This window comes from Pleurodeles waltl, chromosome 4_1, assembly GCF_031143425.1.
Source record: "Pleurodeles waltl isolate 20211129_DDA chromosome 4_1, aPleWal1.hap1.20221129, whole genome shotgun sequence".
NCBI classification, from domain to species: domain Eukaryota; kingdom Metazoa; phylum Chordata; class Amphibia; order Caudata; family Salamandridae; genus Pleurodeles; species Pleurodeles waltl.
Window position 1 is genome coordinate 588,201,112 of NC_090442.1, and position 21,694 is coordinate 588,222,805.

At 43.6% G+C, this 21,694-nt stretch overlaps 1 protein-coding gene across 1 annotated transcript in view; it reads right to left on the reverse strand.

Annotated features, from left to right (window-relative positions):
- WASHC4 (WASH complex subunit 4) overlaps window positions 1–21,694 on the reverse strand; it is a 923,504-nt gene that overhangs the window by 209,880 nt on the left and 691,930 nt on the right. Inside the window, exon 29 of the mRNA XM_069228973.1 lies at window positions 8,601–8,748. Within this exon, the coding sequence (XP_069085074.1) occupies window positions 8,601–8,748 (148 nt within the window). The remainder of the gene's footprint in view (window positions 1–8,600; window positions 8,749–21,694) is intronic.

Genomic DNA, 21,694 nt, shown 5'->3' on the forward strand with positions numbered 1-21,694 from the left:
CCTTCAATGAAGCCCTTACTGATGTCCTGTTTGTGGCTTGGGCAAGTCTGCACAAGCGCCTGCTCCTGTGGGTCAAGCTTTCCTCACCCAGAACCCTAATCCTTAAGAGCCTAGTGGTGCAGGTCTCAACATCCAAAGCTCATCCTAGAGGGTTCCCTACCACTCCACCAGACAGGCAAACCAAGAGGCTGGATACTTTTAAGAGGATTTTATCTTCCACCTACTAGCCGTGCACCTCGGTCAGTGAACACTAAATGCCTCTTGGCCCAGTACAGAAACACAGTGTGGGTCGCTTAAGTGTTGCCCATGGTCTCAGAGGAGGCCCGAGACACCCTGACCCAAGCTACCGCAGATGGAAGGGATGCTGCAAAGTTCACAATATGATGCAGACAGGATAGGACAGACATGTTGGGCAGAGCTATTGCTTCACTGGTGGTGCTCAACCACCACGCCTGGCTGAGACTGACTAGCTTCTCGGAGATGTCCAGGTATTCCTTATTGACATGCCCTTTGACAGCACTCGCCTGTTTGGAGTCAAGTCTGATTCAGTGCTTTTAGGAGAGTAGGGCCTCGGTCCAGTAGTTAGTGCTCACCAAGGACCCCCATGCTAGCAACATTCTTCCTTCCACTCCTATATGTATAGTAGAGGCTACCAGCCCCATCCTCTTCCACCGAGGCACCATGGCCAGTAGACTCTCCAGTACTTTTGTGGCAGCAGACACAGCTCCTACAAGCCTCATGGGATTCAAGGCAAGAGACTTGCCCAGTTCACCATGCCCCAGAAGATGCAGCCTACGAACCCCCATAGTATGCCAATATAGGCACCCATAAGGAGGCAGTATCGGGCACCACAAGCCCCAATGGCAAGCTATAACTTTAGGCATGTGAGTGACCCAAATTGTTTGAAGGGGATACACCCTAACATTTACAGAAACTCCACTGCCACGGTCCTCAAATAGGCTGATGGAGGACCATCACTCCCTAATGCGTAAGGAAGTGCATACCATTTGAGTTTGAGAAGCCATAGAGAGGGTCCTACATCAGAAGTAGGTTGTGATTGCTATGCCCACTGCTTCTTGGTGCCAAAGAAGAACAGAGGCCTCCGTCCCATTCTAGACCTGCACCCCCTCAACTACTTCCTGAAAAAAGGAGAAATTAAAAATGCTCACATTAGCTCAGGCTCTGTCTCCCCTTGATTCTGGAGACAGGATGGTAGTGTTGGACTTACAGGATGCTTACTTCTACATCCCCAACCTGCCTGCTCACAGACGATAACTGCAGTTCGTGGCAGGCCACAAGCACTTTCAGTTCCTTGTGCTACCCTTTGGCCCATGAGTGCCCCTCCGGTGTTCACGAATTTGATGGAGGTGGTTGCAGCCCAATCTGTTGAGGTCAGGGGTTCCATTCTTCCCCTATGTTGAATACTGGCTGTTGAAGAGGAAGCTTGCTTCAGGCAGTTGTCACCTATCTCCAGACTACAGTATATGATCTGAATTTGCTGGGGTTCTCTATAAATGTGCCAAAGTCACCCCAGACTCCCTCTCGGATGCCCCCTTTCATCAGAGCTGCAGGAAGCTGGCTATCTATGCAGTGTACTGAATTAACAAGTTACTTACCTTTAGTAACACATTATCTGGTAGAGACTCTATCTAGCTGCAGATTCTTTAGCTTTGAATTCCCTGGCATCAGCTTCGAATCTGAAATTGTTTGCTGAGCAGTACCCTGCACGCAGTCGGGTGGCATTGTTTGGATCCGTGTGTGTAGATCGGCTCCACTTGGTTTCATCAGCATCGTTGGAACCATCTGTGACGTCACAGTTGTCTATAAAGGCATCACCCTGGTGCACGTACATCAGTTCTTTTACCCATGAACTTCCACACCAGAAGCGCAGAGCCATGAACACAACCAACAGTTTGTCTGTGCAAAAGTAGGGCCCTGAAAGGGACAAACCCTTACCCTACTAGACATATCCGCAGAGTGAGGAGGCATGTGTGGGTGTAAGAAATCTGCAGCTATATAGAGTCTCTACTCTACTAATGCGTTACCGAAGGTAAGTAACATGTTCATCTAATAGTGACTTATAGTTGCAGATTCCTTACCTTTGAATAGATAACCAAGCCATAACCTCCTGGCGGTGGGCTGTGGATAAATCTCCTTTACACTAAAAAGTCCTGTAGGACTGAACGAGCAAAGTGTCCGTCCCTCCAAACCTGATTGTCCAGGCAGTAATATTTTGCAAATGTGTGCAAGGATGCCCACGTTGCTGCCTCACAGATATCCAGGACTGGTACGCCGCTTTTTGGGTCCAGCCGGTGGAGTCGCTCCTCTTCTTTAGAGGGATGCGTGGAGCAAAGAAGGTAAGTCAGGTTATGTTCTGACCCGGATGAAATGGGGTCACCACCTTCGGGAGGAAAGAGGCACGAATTCTGAGAACCACTGTGTCTGGAAATATGTTGAGATACGGTGGCTTGGATGAAGGAGCCTGCATCTCACTCACCCTCCTGGCAGATGTTATTGCCACTAAGAAGGCTGTCTTGATGGTGAGCAGCCGGAGGAGACAGTTGTGTAAGGGTTCGAAGGGAACACACATAATAAATGTGAGGACCAGATTTAAGTCCCACTGGGACATAACAAAGGGCGTAGGGGGAAACATATGTACAAGCCCTTTGGGGAATCTATGTACAATGGGAGATTTGAAAAGTGAAGGCTGATCAGGCAGCCGAAGGAATGCCGATAATGCATAAACTTAGCCCTTGAGAGTACCCAAGGCAGAACCCTGCTGGGCGAGAGATAGTATAAAGAGAAGGATATCAGAAAAAGAAGCAGAAAGAAGATCAATAGACTTTTCTGTACACTATTATAAAAAGCAATTCAAACGGCAGGTGTATATCATTTAAGTGGAGGGACGCCTGGCTGCCAAAATAACTTTACAGACTTCAGGAGGAAGGTCAAAAGCCATCAAGAGCCGCCGCTCAATCTCCACGCATGACAGGTTCGGGTGGAGAACCCTCCCTTGCTGCTGCGACAGAAGATCCTCCCGAAGAGGCAGCCTGATTGGAGGATCGATGCTCAATTTCAGAAGCTTGGGATACCAGACTCTCTGTGCCCAATCCGGAGCCACTAAGATTACTTGGGCCCAGTCGTTCTTTATAGCTCTGGGCAGAAGTGATATGGGCGGAAAAGCATACAGGAGGTCTGAATTCCACGTGCAACGAAAAGCGTCACAGAGCAATGGCTGTCTTGAAAACTCCAACACGCAATACTGCTAACATTGTGCGTTCTCTGCGGAAGCGAAGAGATCTAACTAAGGCTCTCCCCATTGCTGAAAGAGTCCTTGCGCCAACTCCGGGTGGAGATACCATTCACAATCCGCTTGGCACCGACGGCTGAGTTTGTCCGCCCTGGCATTCAGGGAACCTGCCAGGTGTTGAACCACCAGGGTTATGCCCTGCTGTTCCAGCCATGTCCAGAGATGCAGAGCCTCTTGACAAAGGGTCCACAACCCACACCACCCTGCTTGTTGCAGTACCACATTGCAGTGGTGTTGTCCGTGAATCCTGCACTATCTTCCCTTTTACAATAGGAAGAAATGCTTTCAATGCAGTTGAATCGCCCGGAGCGCCAGTAAGTTGATATGGAGTCCGGATTCCGCCAGAGACCAGACACCTCTGATCTCCACCTCTCCCAGATGGCCGCCCCATCCCAGAAGTGACGCATCTGTTACTACTGTGAGATCTGGCTGGGGAAGGGAGAGGAGACTGCCTCTGACCCAATCGCAGTTCACTAACCACCAGTGCAGATCTTTTGCAGTTCCCTCCGAGACCTGAAAAGTGTTGGTAAGATTCCCCTGGTGATACACCCACTGGAACTTCCAGTCCCACTGCAGAGCCCTCATATGCCAACTGGCATGCTTGACTAACAGGATGGAGGAGGCCATGAGTACTAACAGCCTCAGAGTCTGTCTCACCGAAATCGGGGATAGAGGCCAAAACATTGGTATCATAACCTGAATATCCTGGACTCGCTGCTCAGGAGGATAGGCCCGAAACAGCACTCTGTCCAGAACGGCTCTGATGAAAGGGAGATTCTGCGAGGGAGTCAGGTGTGACTATGGCATGTTTATAGTGAACCCCAGCGAATGCAGGAGGTCCACTGTAGTCTAAAGGGGGACTAAAACCCCCAACCTGCGCAGATGAGCTGCTTCCTCCACCATCACCTTGGTGAACACCCGAGGGGCACTGGTGAGACCGAAGGGGAGCACTGTAAACTGAAAGTGCTTGTGACCCACCTTGAACCGCAAGTAACGCTTGTGGGCGGGCAGGATGAGGATGGGAAAATACGCATCCTGCAAGTCCAACGCTACCATCCAGTCTCCTTGGTCTAGGGCAGAAAAGACCTGAGCAAGAGTAAGCATCTTGAATGTCTCCTTTTTGAGGAAGAGATTGATGCCCCACAAATCCAGAATGGGGCGAAGAATCTTGTTCTTTTTTCAGAATCAGAAAGTAGTGGGAATAACAACCGCTGCCTACTTCTGACATTGAGACCCTTTCTATATTCCAAGAGAGCAATAACTTCCATGCGGAGCAAAATTAAGTGATTCTCCATCAGTCGTTCTTTTAAAAGAGGCATAGAGGGAGGGAAACACTGGAAGTGGAGGGAAAAGCCCTTCTGTATGATCTGCAAGACCTATTTGTTCGATGTTATGGACCTCCAGTGTGGGAAATGAAAGTGAATCCTTCCTTTAACTGGACGCACGTGGTCTTGCAGAATCACACTAGGAGGACTTGGGCGCTGCGGAGGAGGGGGGCTGGGTGGTTGCCGACCTCTGGCTAGACGATCTGGGTTTAAAGGTACCATAACTTCGTCCTCACACTGGATGCTGAGATAATGGAGGATGGTGGCTGATTTGAGGGTGGTGTGGTACCCCACCCCTTCCGAAGCCTCGAAAGGCAGACTTCTGACATGTTTCAGGGGGCACCTCTAAGGTGTCCTCTGGATGCACGTCAGAATAAATCCAACACTGGCATCATTCTGGATTTATTAAGTTGAGGTGTTTAACACCACACACCATAGGTTTCAGTGAAGCTATTATGTAGCTGGGGAACTCGTGATGATGAGTGCCCAGTACAAACCTTAAGATGGCTTCCCTGTTAACTTGCAACACCTAGTAATTGAGCTAGACATCACAGGGGCATATCTGCTCATGCAGATGGGTCCTCACATCAAAAATAATGGATCCTGCCTTAGGGCTGTAAAACCTGCTATAGTGGTGACTTACATATATCTAGATGCAGTGAGTGGTGCATGGCACACAATTTGTATCCCATGTTGTGTTTCCTCTTGGCTTGCACCATGACACGCAGTCTGCGATGGCAGATGTGCATGTTTTTTAGGGCGGTCCTTGAGCGTGGCACAATAAGTGCTGCAGCCCTTAGGGACCGTCTCTAGTACCCAGGCCCTAGGTAACAAGGGTACCATTTACTAGGGACTTACAGAGGTACAAGAGTATGTGCCAATTGTACACAATTAACCTTGGAGGTGACCATGTCCAAAAGGGACACTTTCCTACAAGAGCCATTCTGGACACAGTGCAGTTCCACGCCTATCCTCCAGAGTGGATAGTACAGGATATTCGGGCTATGATCCGGATGTTTCAGCCTCAATCCAGGATTTGGGTGAGATTCACTCAGAGACTACTGGGCCTGATGGCCTCCTGCTTCCTGCTGGCGAAGTATGTCCGACGGAATTTACAAGCTCTGTAGTGGGACCTGAAACTCCAGTGGGTTAGCACCAGAACAATCTCTTGACTTCCTGCAGATAGCAGAGGGCACTGCGAAAGATCTCAAGTGGTGGCTGACAAACTGTGAGTGGGTCAGCAGCAGATCCATCTCCCTTCACCACACAGATCTCCCAGTGGTGACAAATGATTCACTTCTGGGTTGGGATGACCATCTGGGAAAGCTGGAGATCAGAAAACTCTCTCTCTGGCAGAGCCTTGACTCCGCATCAACTTTTTGAAGTTGAGAGCAATTCACTTGGCATTGAAAGCCTTCCTCTTGTACAACAAGGAAAGACTTGTTCAGGTGTTCGCAGACAACACTACAGTTGTTGTAATGCAACAAACAGGGGTAGTGGGAGTCATGGGCCCTGTGTTAGAAGGCCCTGTGTCTCTGGACAACGTTACAGCATCAGGGTATTTCCCCGTCGTACAACACCTAGCGGGCTCTCTGAATTTTGGAGAGGACAAACTCAGCTGTCAATGCCTTAGAGATTATGAATGGCATCTTTATCAAGAGGTGGTGCAGGTCTCTTCTGCGACTGTGGAGAACCTTGGTTAGCTCTATTCGCCACCACTAAGAACACGCAATTTCAGCACTCCTGTGCATTGGAGCTTCGAAGGCGGCGCTCGCTTTCAGAGACGCATTTCATTTTGCGTGGGACTCGGGACTCCTATATGTCTTACCACCAATACCCCATCTGCCCAGAGTTCTGAAGAAGATCAAGACAGACAGGGCCCAAGTAGTCCTAATGATTCAGGACTGGGCATGGCGATTATCGTATCTTGAACTCCTAAGCATGATCTTTGGTACCCCAATCAAGCTGCCACAGGGCAGGATCATATCTACAGGGAAGGGTCCCGTCCTACACCCGAACCTGGGCACGCTCAGCCTTCATGTGTAGAAATTGACCGGCGGCAGTTCAGAGTATTAGATCTCTCTCCCAAAGTGTGTGAAATCATCTTGGCAGCCAGGCATCCATATTTGTGGCTTGGTGCACTGAAAAACATGTTGACCCACTTTGTGCATCCTTGTCTGAAGTGTTGCTGTTCGTTTTGTCCTCTGCCTGGAAAGGACTTCCTCTGAGCACATCTTTCAGTCATGTTGGCTTTCTTGCGGTTGCCTACTAATCCTCTGTTTTGACATGTTTTCTGAAAGGATGTCAGCACATGTTTCCACCGAAGCCTTTCGTTATGCCCCAATGGAATACCAATTACGTTTTAACCTAATTTATGTGTTCCCCTTTTGAACCCATGCATAGCTGCCCTCTAAGACATCAAGACAGTCATCTTAGTGCCCATCACATCGGGTAGGAGGGTCAGAGAGATACAGACTCTTTCTGTTTATCCTCCATTCACATACACCAGCTTCTCCCCAAAGGTTCTGACATATTTCCAAGTCGGCAAAAGATAATTCTGCCCACCTTCTTTGCTCCATCTACACCTCCAATAAGGCAGAAAGACTCCACTACTAGGACCCAAAGAGGGTTGTCATTCTGAACTGATTGCACAAAAAACACAGGGTGGATAATCAGCTATTTGTTGGGGTCATTGGAGCAAAGCAGTAGAAGGCAGAGCAGAAGTGGACCATCGCCAGATGGACTTTACTCTGCATAAAGATCTGCTATGCATTCACCAAAAAGCAACCCTCAGAGGGCTTGCACACTAATTCCATCACAGCCAAAACTGTGACTACTGCATTAGATCGTGGAGTTCCTATCCTGGATATCTGTCAGGCTGCTATGAGAACATCCTTGCACACATTTACCTAACACTAGTGTTAGGACTGTTGTTCCTCCAGGACCTTTCCGTCTGAACCAGTTCGCAGACCCACCTCCAGGGAGAAATTGCTTGGGTATCTATTCTAAGGGAGGAAATCTGCGACTAGAAGTCTCTGTCAAATAAACAAGTTATTTAACTTTGGTAATGCATTATCTTGTAGACTCTATCTAGCTGCAGATTCCTTACCGACTCTCCCATACTTCCTGTTCTGTAAACGGGGCTTTTCATCCTTATAAGGTCCTTTCAGGCCCCTGGAATCTGCACACTGGTCCTCCAGCCTTCTGATGTGGCTCCATGCTTCTGGTGCCGACATAATCACATAAAGAAACTGATATCAGCACGCTTTGTAAAGTTGAAAAATGTGAATAGCCATTCTGACATTCCTGTAATATTTTCATCATTTTCATGATTACAAAATTGACTATTAAATAAGCCAACCAGCTGGCTCCAGAGTCTTTAGTGGATCTTAGAAAGTTTATAGCGACAGTAGCGAGAAACTTTAATCAAATTGCTAAACTTTGGTTAAGGAGAGACGGTTATGAAAAAAAGAAATCACAACTAGATTCCTCAGTAACAAAGACTCTTTGAGTCTTTGAAAAAAAAAAAAAAACTACATAAACAGTAGATTAGACACTGAAAGGTCTCACACAAATTGAGAAATCACAGCAACACTATTCTTTAGTCCCGTGTTAAAGGGCAGTGAGTCTAGGCATTCTCCTGTGATGTGACCGGGAGGTGAAACAAACATGGTACTGGAAGGGACAGTATAACGCCACTGGCAGAAACAGATCTGTGCTACAATATTTTGAAGAGACTTTAAAACGTGCTTTTAAAACGCAGCAGATGATCCAGGTTCCTCAAGGTGATACCGCGAAAGTCTATCAAGTAAGTGAATCTGTTGACAATATTTCAAGAAAGAAACGGTATTGTCTCTCTATCAATAAGTGACTACAGCAGAATTCCACAGAAATCTGCACACAAGAGCATGTAACAAAGCATAGATGCATGTTTGTTATATAGATTAAAGGGAGAAAGGACTTACCAGTGGAGGGACAATGCTGTAAAAGTTGCGAAGGTGCATGTTCTTTACGCTTCGGAATTCAGAGGCAAAGACTTCCACAAGCATTTTGAAATATTCAGTGCCTTCAGCAGAATTTCGCGTTAGACCCCCAAGGACGGAGTCTAAATGCCTGCAAAAAAAAGAGTAATTCTGTGGAGTACAAGTATCTTTAACAGGTTGCTCACTGACATCAGAAAGATCTCCTTAATAAACGGGATAGGACTGACACGTACTGACCACGTCAAAGGATGAAAATTGCTGAACATCTGCGAATTAGGAACTCTCAAACCACAAATAGCTACTTTTATGAAAAAGTAGCCGAAAAAGTAACAAAGCTGCACAAACCAAATAAGTCACGTGAAAGTTTTTTAATGGGTACTATTCTTTCTCTAATGCTTCCTGTCATTTTTAATAATAAAAATACGTGTAGAGAATAAAAACATGATTATTTTCCACTTCCATATTTCCGGACAGAAATGTGGCAAGCATTCATGAGTCATTCTGGATAACCATTTGGTTTATAAATTATAAAAATACTTAGTTAGAATAAGATTAATTACACGGCCTGTCCCCCGCACCGCACTAGGGGCCAGATGTAGGAAAGCATTTGCGAGTCGCAAACGGCAAAAATTGCCGTTTGCGACTCGCAAATCGCATTTTCCTATTCAGAAATGCATATTGCGAGTCGGGACCGACTCGCAGAATGCATTTCAGAATCGCAAATAGGAAGGGGTGTTCCCTTCCTATTTGCGATTCGGAGTGGTATGCAATACCATTTGCGACCGCATATGCGGTCGCAAATGGTGTCGCAGTTACCATCCACTTGAAGTGGATGGTAACCCACTCGCAAATTGGAAGGGGTCCCGATGGGACCCCTTCCCCTTTGTGAATGGACCCCAAACTATTTTTTCAGGGCAGGTAGTAATCCAAGGGACCACTACCTGCCCTGAAAAAATACCGAAACTAAAGGTTTAGGTTTTTTTTTTAAGTGAAGGTCGTTTTCCTTTAAGGAAAACGGGCTACACTTAAAATTAAAAAAAAACTGCTTTATTTAAAAGCAGTCACGAACATGGAGGTCTGCTGACTACAGCAGGCCTCCATGTTTGCGAGTGCCTATAGTCGGTATGGGGCCGCAATTTGCGACCCACCTCATTAATATTAATGAGGTGGGTGTCTGCGACCCCATACCGACTCGCAGACGGTGTCTGAGACACCGTTCTGCATTGCAAATTGCGACTTGCAATTTGCGAGTCAGAAGGACTCGCAAATTGCAAGTCGCAATTTGCAATTTTCCTACTTCTGGCCCTAAGTGCTATCCTACAGGTTTAAAATGAAAGCAGAGCTAGGGTGTAAATCAAAACCACTGAAATTTAGAGACAGGGAAACTGATTCTTGTGATCACTCCTGAGAGTGGGCCTGGGAACCCTGCTAGCTGCACTGAGGGTTGAATTGCATCTCGGACATATATGTTTACGACCCGTCATAATATTGATCAGGCTACAGATGAACATTTATGCACGTGCATACAAAAAGTCTTATTCCACTGTTTTAGAACTGGCACATCACAGGAAATGCAAGTTGTGTGACCATGTAAGCAAAACAATGTTGAAGTCTGGGCTGATAGAACTATGGGTAACCCCAACCGTATAAATTTGTGGTAACATAGCTATTGAAAGAATAAACTAGAATAGCCATATCAAATGAAAGAAGGAACTAGGTTTTGAATCCTATTTAACTGAGATGGCACTAGAACTGCGCCGTACACTGTATGGTTGCATTAGGTTAGGCACACTCACCATGTGCTCCCACAAACAAAATGGGACCTGTAGGGGAACGCAGACAGGCTGTGCGATTGTTCTGAAGGGGCGGGGATGAAAACGCAAAACATTTTATGCTATTTTGCTCAAAACAGCTGTACAACGCAGGAAAGTATTGTCGTCGTTGTGTAGGCATTATAAGATGACCAACATTGAAGAAGCCACGACTCTGTTACAGGGCAGATGATGTGATCAGAACAATAAGAACTGCCAAGCCAAAGCTGTTACATGAAAGATGAAGGTGCTCGTTTGGACAATAGCAGCACTGCACATTTTGGTCAGCTCGTCATAACAGATGGGCACTGTTAGACCTGGCAGCCTTAGGGTGGTCATCCCCTAACTTTCTGCCCGCCTCCTTCCACTTTTCTGACACTGTTTTTGCTGGTTGTAGGACTCTGCACACTTTAGCACTGCTAACCAGTGCCAAGGTGCAAATGTTCCCTTCCTGAAACATGGTAACATTAGTTCATGCCCAAGTGGCCTCTTTGATTTACTTGTAAGTCCCTAGTAAAGTGCACTACATGTGCCCAGGGCCTGAAAATTGAATGCTGCTAGTGGGCCTGTAGCACTGGTTGTGCCACCCACATAAGTAGCCCCTTAACCATGTTTCAGGCCTGCCACTGCAAGGCCTGTGTGTGTAGTGCCACTGCGACTTTGCATTTAAAAGTACTTGCCAAGCCTTAAACTCCCCTTTTCTACATATAAACCACCCCTAAGGTAGGCCTTAGGTAACCCATAGGGCAGGGCGCTATGCAAGTAAAAGGCAGGACATGTACATGTGTGTTTTATATGTCCTGGTAGTGGAAAACTCCTACAATTGTTTTCCCCTACTGTGAGGTCTGCTCTTTTCATCGGATGGCATTAGGACTACCCTCATACTGTTTGAGTGGTAGGTTCTGATCAGAAAGGGGTAACCAGGTCATATTTAGTATGGCCACAATGGTAATAGAAAATCTAGCTTATTGGTGAGGTTGGATTTTATGTTACTATTTTAGAAATGCCACTTTTAGAAAGTGAGCATTTCTCTGCACTTAAAATCTGTGCCTTACAGCCTGTCTCCAATCAACGTCTGGGCTGGTTAACAGCGTCCTTGTGCATTTCACCCAGACAACCACAAACACAGGACACTCAGTCACACCTGCACTCCTCTGCATACTGAATGGGTTTTCCTGGGCTGGATGGGGTGGAGGGCCTGACACTTACATTTCAAAGGCTATTGGCCTATCCTCACACAATGAACTGCCAAACCCCCTACTGGGACCCTGGTAGACAGACCTGTACTGAAAGGGGAACTTGTGCACTTCAAAACCACTCTTTGAAGTCTCCCCCACTTCAAAAGGCATTTTTGGGTATATAAAAGAGGGCTTTGACCCCACCAACTCAGACATTTCTGGACATGAACCTGCAACCTGTCAAGAGGAACTAGCTGGCTGCCCAAAGGATTCATCTGGACTGCTTTGCTGAGAAGGACTGCTGCCCTGCTGTTCTCTGACTTTGCTGAGAAGTGCTCTCCAAGGGGTTGGATTGAGCTTGCCTCCTGTTTTCTGAAGTCTCAGGGTCAAAAATACTTTATCTCTTTAGAAAATTCCTTGTGCACCAAAAAGAATCGACGCACAGCCTGCCGGAAACAATGCACAGCCTGCCTTGCATCTGAGAAATAGCCGCACAGCCGAACCGGAACGATGCAGCCCGACTGGAAATTCGACGCAGCTCCTGCTTTGCAACCGAAAATTCGATGCACTGCCCTACTGGATTGACTCACAGCTGAGCCGGAACGACGCAGCAGATTCCCTGAGTGGAAAATGGACACAGCACCTGCGGTTTGACAGGCAATTTGATGCATCGCCCTCCCGGATCGACACAACGCCTGAGACTTCTCCCAGCATGCCCAGGATTTCCCCGCATAGTCCCTGGGCATCAAAAAGATCTCTTCATCGCAGTGAGGACTCAAGACTGCGCGCCAAAAAATTAAGTAAGCCCCTTACAGCGTGGAAAGAAACAACGTAACGTCTGTGTGAAAATAATAAGAAGGCCAATGAAGAACAAGCATTGGTAAATGCATTAGGTTTTGCCTATGGGATTAATAGTAAAAGGTGTGGGAGCAGTGTATGAGTCCAGGGAGAATGGTGTGAGTGCTCTCTGTGCAGGGTGAGTGTGCATGTATTAAAGTTGATAAGTGTCTGAGTGCAGGGTGAAAGTGCCTGAATGCATTGTGATTGATGTCTGTTCAGTATAGAATGAGAATGTGTCAGTCTAAGCATCAGTGCTTGTCTGGGTGTGTTAGTGTAGGCATCAGTGTGTGCCTGTGTGTTTCAGGTTAGGCATCCATATTTCTGGATGTGTCAGCATATGCATCAGTGTGTACCTTGATGTGTCACCATATGCATCAGTGTGTGCCTGGGAGTGTCAGTGTATGCATGACTGTGTGCCTAGTTGCATAAGTGTTTGTATCAGTGTATGTCTGGGTGTATCAATGTAGGCATTAATGTGTGCCTGGGTGTGTTAATGTGTGCATGAGTGTGCGCCTGCGTGTGTCAGTATCAATATGTCTAGGTGTGTCAGCGTATGCATCAGTGTGTGCCTGGGTGTGTCAGCGTATGCATCAGTGTGTGCCTGGGATGCGTCAGTGTATGCATGAGTGTGTGCCTATCTGTATTACTGTTTGTATCAGTGTGTGTTTTTGAGTGTCAAAGTATGCATTACCATCTTAAATGAACTTTATGTAATAGTCAAGTCAAAATAAGTTTATTTGGGTTTTTAAAAACAAAACCGTGAAAACATTTTCACTACCACATGCATACCAATTAATTACATTAACAGAATACTTATTTGAGCGCCTCCTACCAGCAGCTCACTGTTATAAATGGCTAATCATTATTTCACGGAGGGTTTACTATAATATGGGATTAATTTTTATCAACACCATCTTCCAATTGTAAGAGAAGCTGTCCAATTGTATATGCTTAATTATTGTAATCATTGATACAATATGTATGCACACTATCTATGAGCACACAGACATAACTAAAGAAACATGTATTCTGATTTTGACTTTAATAAAGCCATTTTAACACTTGCCTGTACCCGTGGCCACTTAGACTAGGTTGCTTGACTGAACATTGTCTGTGTTTTGCAGCCACAACCAGAAATTGCCCAAATGTTTGGCACACAAGGCCCGATGAAAGTCACAAAAGACACCAGACTGCTGATCTGCGGCACCTTATATCAATCTCTCTCAACAATGGTGCACTGTAGCTTTTACTTAGGGTGAAAACTAAAAAAAAAAAAAGAATTTTTGTGGCTCCTTAACTGAATACATTTAGGAGCCTTTTTAATTTTCAAATATTTTCTTTGGAATATCAGTGTTCCACTCTGTGACAGTCTATCTAGAAATTAACATTTCAACAATTAATAAACAGTTTTATCTACAATTGACAGTTTTCTTCCAATTTCAAAATACTGTACAGAGGTGCTTCCAGACCACAGGGTTCTATCCCTTTTTAAAAAAAGTTTTAACTTCAGTCTCCTGCATTGCTAAAGTAAAATCTTCCCCAGAAGGTTGCCCATGACCTGCATATCTGTTGTGTTTGACCCATCTCACCTCCAAGTTCTGCCTGATGGCCGGATACATGTCGTGCACAGCGAACATCGATACATTAAGTGCTCATTTTCCTGGAATACCGAACAGGATGTACCTACCCTCGGCCTTGAACACACTCAGCAGGGCACATTAGCATTAAGGTGACATTGCATGACGCTCAATGCTATCTCTCTCCACAATTCTGGAGACACCTGTGCAGGATGGAAGGGTCGTGGGGTCAATATTCACATCTTCTGTTAATTTGTCTACCTCACACCTGCTGCAGCTCTGCAGTGACTGCATGTGTCCTTAGGGAAAACGTAGTAGATAATAACTTCATATTCATTAATGTTGCTGCTCCCAGAAGAATGAACAGTTTAGTCAACTGAGAAGAAAATGTAACATTTCCTGATGGCAATTCATCCCCTTGACGACCTTAAACTCACAGCTGTTTGTTGTAGTTTTTGGGAGTAGCTGAATTGTGCACGTCTGCGGATCTGTTTTTTTTCCAAATCACACTGTTTTGATGACACTAAAAAAAATAGGGATTATTTATGTGACTATGTTAAAACCAGTTTTGGGCTCCTTTGAGAAGGGTGCTATAAATTGCTACAGGAAGAGGCGCCCATGTGAGCATGGCGCTGTGATTAGCCATGGAGAATGGGTCTCGGTCTGTTTCTAGGGGGCACGAGATATACACGACCTGAAGCGAAACTAGAGGAAGGGAAAGTAAGGGAGGAAGAAAGAAAGATAAATGAGGAGAGCGAGTGCCATGCTCCCACAAACCGTTCTCATAGTCTGGCAAAGAGAGCATGTCCTGAGTCCAAACAGTAACAATGTTCAGATGTGTGAGAAAAGGTGAATGATGCTTTCACCTTCTAGTCTGAGCAGATAAAAGAGATGTAAGGAAGTGTGCATGAGAGGGATACGATTTTTATTTTAAAAGGACATAATTAAACAAAGAACGATAAAGAGAAAAGGAAAATTAAATGAAGAGGTAGTGAACATGTGGATGGCACAAAGTTCAGCATTGGCACTGCCTGCAGCCCCATCAAATAATGTGCATCTCCCTGGAAAATGTGCCACCCCGGAGTACTGAGCAACCCTCTGGCACAGTGAGCACCTTCCTGGTACACTAAGCCTTCCTATCGTGTTTGAACAGTGCCTCCGAAGACATTGCAACAAAAAACTCAGGAGGGTTTGTTCAGCACCCAGATAATTTGTAACTTCCTATCATATTAATCGTAGCACCCTGGAGTATTTAAGCAGCTAGATTTTATTGATAGGAGCACTTGAGTAACATTTGAAAAACGAAAGTAGCACAATGGCATATAATGTATTCAATCATTTAAAGTGACAAATCGCATTGCATTTAATTTTCTTGCACATGGTTTTTGAAGGTCAGTTATCTGTGACTTCATATCACTGGGAAACTACCTCCTCAACCTTTCATTGCTGCAGAAAACAAAACAAAAAACAATGAAATGGAAATAGCTACTCAGCATTGACCATGGAAACATGACAACTCTTAACCCTACATTTTCAGTACTACCTTAGTTTAAGAAATTTTTATTCTGGTCAATTAAACAAAATGGAATTCATAGAAATGAACTCATAAAGGGAAGTTTAGGGCCAGGTGTCTCAGTGACAGTGCTCCAAATAGTAACCTTAGAAATGAGGAGTGGATGCGTGAGTAGCTCATTCACTGCCGGTGTTTTGCTATGCATTCTTCGCACCAGTAGATTTGTGGTCAGATAAAAATGAGAATTAGGGACTACAAGTCATAGAATGCAAAGCAAAATATGGGCTGGCTGAGCTCTTCACACATGGACTCAGGAAAAAATTAGAGTTACGGAACTCATAAATTGTATAGTTAATTTATAAAAATTCCGGGAATCACATTTAGTCACGTTTAATCAAAAATTTAGAGTTGACCTGCCCAAGTTAAATTTGTGTTTTTGCATCCACGCACTGATGGAACTGTACCTCACTCGGAAATCCGAGTACATGAAGACAATGTTCTATGCATCACATTCCAAAACAGAGGAGTTAGTTATTATGTTGTAGAGCACCCACCTCCGTATTAATGTAAATAGTGAGAAACTACAGTAGCAAACAAAAAGTATAGTTGGTCCTGGGTACACTGCAGCCTAGAGGCCGAACACAGCTGTACACAATCTGCTGTCGGGTAATCTGAGGTCCAGCAGGGCATCGTGTCGAGCACAGCTGCCTGGGCCCCCCCTTCTCATGCCGGAAAACATGGTGCCCCGCGTGCCGCTCCCACTCAACATTTAACATGAATGCCCAGCACCTCTTGGGAAGCAGTTACCACAGAAATCCATCAGAGACTAATTAGTCTCATAGTTACATTAATTAACATCGCCCAGGGCATCGGTCATCTTGCTTGGCCTTTCTCAACCACAGCCAGCCAGAAGCACAGTCAAAATTAGGGAAGTGGCAGGGGGGCGAGGAGTGATGCTTCGTGTTTAATGCTCCCTCCTTGTTACATCGGCATTGCTAATGCGTGACATTTACTAATCAACAACCATTCGACATTACAGTAGCCACAAGACTGCTTTGAGTGGAGATCTGTAACGCTGGCTATTAAAATGTTTCAGCCTTGGAGGGGGTTATAAATGCTATATAGATACAAGAAATGCGTATTGCCCTATACATTTGCATAGGTAGTGAGGATGAGCCACGAGTAGGGACACAGGTAAGAGTAAACACATGAGGAACAAGCATTGGTAAATGCAAGACAATAGTGCTACAACCAATAGAAACTGAGAAAAAGTAAGTGGCAAACACAGGAACAAATGAAAGCAAGGGGGGCGGAATGTAAGCCCCCTTTAAGATTTATATTAAATGCAATAGATTTCACAAGCACAGTGCAAGCAAAACCTAAAAAGGAAAAAACGATAGGGGCTTCATACAGCCATCCTAGATGCAGTAATGAGGTGATGATCCATGACTGAAAAAATAGCATGTGAGAAACTAGGTAGGGATGGATTATGCAAATATGAAGTGTACCTAGCAAAATTTGGGATCTGAAGTCTTACATCGAGTTCTTTAAAGTATAAATGGCTAACATTTAAACCAGGGTAGGGTGTTACTTCGGAATAAAATTTGCAGAGGGGCCATTTGCGATCACTAATTGTGAGAGTTGAAATAACAGTGCTGCACAACAGTAAAACTTCAAGCAAGGAAGAGACTATCAAGCTACAGAATGCCAATTTTTGTGTTGACAGATAAAGCGAGACCATGAGTGTGCAGCTTTTAAAACAAAGTTTTTAAACTTAACAGGGACAAGAAGATGCAGAGCACGAAGTAAAAACAAAAGTTTTGGAAGAATGGCCATTTTAATGAAGTAACAACTGCCTTAAATCCCTAGGGGAAGTCAATGCTATTTTAAAAGAGCTCATAATTGTAGAAGACAAAAAAGCATCCTAAAAGAGTATGAACGCTTCTTCCAAAGGAGTGAAAATGTTAACACCTATGTACAGCACATGAGATCCAGGGGGGATCTAGGCTGAAGATCGGCTTGTTAAACAAAACGTTTGTCTTAAGAAAAAAATAGCTTTGTTTCAATGCGGGAACGAGCAGTTGCTGGGTCAGAAGTGAAAAGTGCAATGTTGTCAGAATATGCAGCAATGTTTTAATGACAATCTGTTAAGGACTGAAAAGGGGTTCAGAAGACCACCTAAGAGTTTTAAATAGGAATCCAAAAATTAGGGAAAGAGCTGGAGCGCTAAACAGAAGCCTTGACAGGTCCCTCGCAGGATGGGAAATCTATGTGATGTAATATACCATGCAGATATATTGAGCAGTTAATATAAATAATACTCTTATTCTGCTCACAAATAGTTGTCTGTGGCTAAGTCTGTGAGGGCCTGCAAGAGAAAGGGACGCCTTTTCTGGCTCAGGCAGGATCATACTGAAAGGGTGGTCCTTGGTTGCCTAAATATTGGACGTGGTAATTACCAATTTCGTGTGGGAAGTAGTGCCTCATAAAGGAACAAGGTCATATTACACTGGATCTAGCCACTGACAATACCATTACCTATGATTTTAGAATATATTTTAGAGTCAGAATTAATAAGGAAAACTGAGCAATATGACCCAGAGAGTCGGAAGTCCTTATCTTTTTCTAGAAACAAAGCAAAATAAGTTTCCTACTGGAGGACGGGATTGTATGACTTTTATCAAAGGAATTCACAAGATACAGAACAAATGGTGACAATGTTCAATAAAACGTCTTATCAAATTCTGATGGAATGAAGCATCGGCCAGCAGCTTTCAACCAAGCTAAACCAAAAATAGCCTTTCTCAATTCTTGGCTTGTGATAGCTGTTTCCAATGTTGAATGAAAGAAATGGAACTTGTAAAGCGCAAACAGCTGCTTCCAAGGAAGTGTCCTGGCACTGCCAAGCAGGCAAACTTCCTCCCGAGCCTAGGATCCCTAAAAAGAAGGGTCTTCAGACCTTTTTTTAATTGCACTTCTGAGTGTGTGACCCTTGACTCTTTAGGCAGACCATTCAATACCTTTGCTGCCAGAATGGAAAAAGAACAACCACTTCCCCTAACCAGCCGCACTGAGGCAAAGGAAAAAGTCCCTGATTAGAGAACCTCAAATCTCTCCTGAGAATATGCTTGGTAAATCTCCTGAGATAGTAAAGAGGCCTATTTTTGTAGATGACTCTGAAGGTGATCAACATGACATTAACATTTACTCTTTTGTTCACAAGTAAGCAGTGGAGCTTCTTTAGTCTGAGCCATAACAACTGTCTTAGTAGGCAATTTCAAATCACACGGGCTACCGCACCTTCCACCAGTTGTAGTGTGTTTAGCTTCATTGAGGATATCTTTAGCGGTGTTCGGACAAAATATTGATTAAAAACTAACGAGCTACAGAACTTCTGAGTTTTTAAAATCGTGACAGAAATATTGTGTGCAAAAATATAGTTGACAGGAATATCAATGTTTTGAGGTAAGAAATATAGCTTTTTTAGTTTCTTTATGTGTTTAAATTATATATTATTTATCTGTGTTTTATAGTGCTTGTGTAATTGTTAATGTTCTTAAATATTGTTTGCAATATTTAGTTATTTATATTTTTTATTTAATTGTAAAATTGTAATTTATAGTTATGTAGCGGGTTGTGAGGCTTCTCGGGGTACAGGGTGGGAAGTTAATTAAGTATAATGAATTTAATATTAATTATTGATTGACTATTAAGTATGTAAATTGTGTAAGTAATATTTCTTTACGTTATATTTTAGGTGCCTGTTGTTGGGTTTGTAGGGTACAGGGTGGGAATTTATTTAAATAATAATTGACGAATAATTATTAATAAATGATTAATTATGTAAAAAAAAATTAATATTATACTTTTGTAATTTATATTTTCTGTTTGGGTTGTTGCATTTGTAAGGAAATAGGGCAGGAAGATAATTACAAAAAACGTAATTATTTATAAATTATTTAGTTCAAAGTTAATTATGTAAACTGTGTAATAATTATAATTTTTAAATTTGCAATTTGGGTGCAGGGTATTAGATTTGTAGGCATATAGGGTGGAAACTCAATTAAATTATAAATAATTATAAATCTATTTATAATTGTTAGTTTATTATGTAAATTGTGTAAATAAAATTGTCTAATTTAGATATATTGTTAATGTGCAACTTTAGTGTGGAAATTTAATGAAATTTAAAATATATAATTATTTTAATTTGTAATTGTTTTTAATGTATATATTTATTTTATTTAAATTGTTTTATCACTTTATGAAATTAATACTTGTATTAAAATAAGGTATGTGTTTGAAGTGAAGTACTTTCCCTACTGTTGCACTGACTTGAGTGGGGAAAGTAAACTTTACCCCTGCTGAGTCCCACGCTTTCCCTACTGTTGTATTGACTGGAGTGGTAATAGTAAATGTCACCCCTCCTGAGTCCAAAGCTGTCCCAACTGTTGCACTGATTGAAGTGGGAATAGTAAACTTTACCCCTTCTAAGTTCAACGCTTTCCCTACTGTGGACCAGACTGTAGTGCAAATAGTACATTTTAATCCTTCTGAGTCTATTTTCCCTACTGTTGCACCGACTGGAGAAGAAATAGTAAATTGTGTCCCTCCTCAGTTCAATGCATTCCCTACTGTTGCACAGACTGGAGTGGGAATAGTACATTTTACCCCTCCTGGGTCCAACATTTCCCCTGTTGTTGCACAGATTGGAGTGGAAATATTGTATGTATTATTCCTGTCGTAGTTTGACTCTTTCTCTAAGCAAGACTGCAGGTCGTAGGATGACAGTACGTATGATTGTAGGTGACTATGCCTATCCTACAACAAGTCGCAACTGTCGTCCCAACCCTCCCGGCTCACAAGCTGTACCTCACCAAAAACCCAGATAGTAAAAGGTGATTTGAGGCAGCCTTTACGCATGGACTCAAAAGTGTGACATCTCAGGGAGTGTTGTGGTTAAACGGAGATTACCCCTTTCACACATTAACAACATGTCTCAATCAAACACAGGCAATGAAGAGAGATGCAGTAAAAAGTCTTAATAGGGTTTTATTGACAATACTGCAATCTACGATAAATTGCATCGGTTACAATGATTAGGATAATGAACAGTGCAAGAAAGAGAATTGTGAAAACGAGTCATTAGTACAAAGACCCACACCATCTTGCAACAAAATGAAATGACAGGAGAGATGAGATATGTCCGAATACCCTAACATGATGAATTTCACCCCCTAACCTAGAGAGCTAGGTGTGATAAACCTAATCTGACAATGTGGTGTCCATGAGAAGAGGCCCCCCAACCTTTGTTACCTTGGAATTAGGCCTGTAGCTCAGACTCCGTGTGGACCCAAAGCCTGGGTCAGCATCAAAGCGACGTGCAGCATCGATAGCAGCGATGGCATCTGGTTGGAATCCCACTGACTGACTGCGTGAGATGTATTTATACAGATCTGATCGGACCCCTGACTTAGGTCTGTTCCCAAACAACAGATGATAAGACAAACTTGGGGCGGCAATTTATATAAACAATTCCCTCGAAAGAGCAACGAGGGAAAGTACCTAAAGTGAATACCTACAGCTTGTTTATCTTTGTTGCTTGATAGTGACGCCTTAGCGTGGTGGCACCGTTAACATGAAACTAAAACATTGGCCTAACTAGAAATAATGCAGCCATCTTGGAAGATATAATTAAATAAATCCTATAAAGCAGAGCAAACTAAGTAGGGTAAAAGTCACTGGGTGACGGGGGCAAAAATCTACCAGCCAGAGGGCCAAGTTAACTCCTGCGTCCCATTAAAACAAGGTAGGATTCATTAAACCCTTCTCATTGCCATAACAAGTATGACACCATAGGATAACGCCACCAAAGGTAAATGAATCCAAGTTAAAAAGTGCTCAGGACTAAAACAAGCTAAAATCATTAGAAACTAGCTAAAAACTTTTATTTAAAAATGTGTTAAAAAAAATAAATAGCATCTAAAAACATACAGAGAGATATAATGTCAACCATGACAAGCACCGCAGGCCAAAGTTAGAAGGCAATCTTTGAATTTAGTAATAGAAGCCAATCATCAAATTTATTTAAAAGTGGCCATGATCTTGAAAAGAGTCTTCAAAGTCATTAAATGGAAAAGCCCTCAGAAAGGAGGCC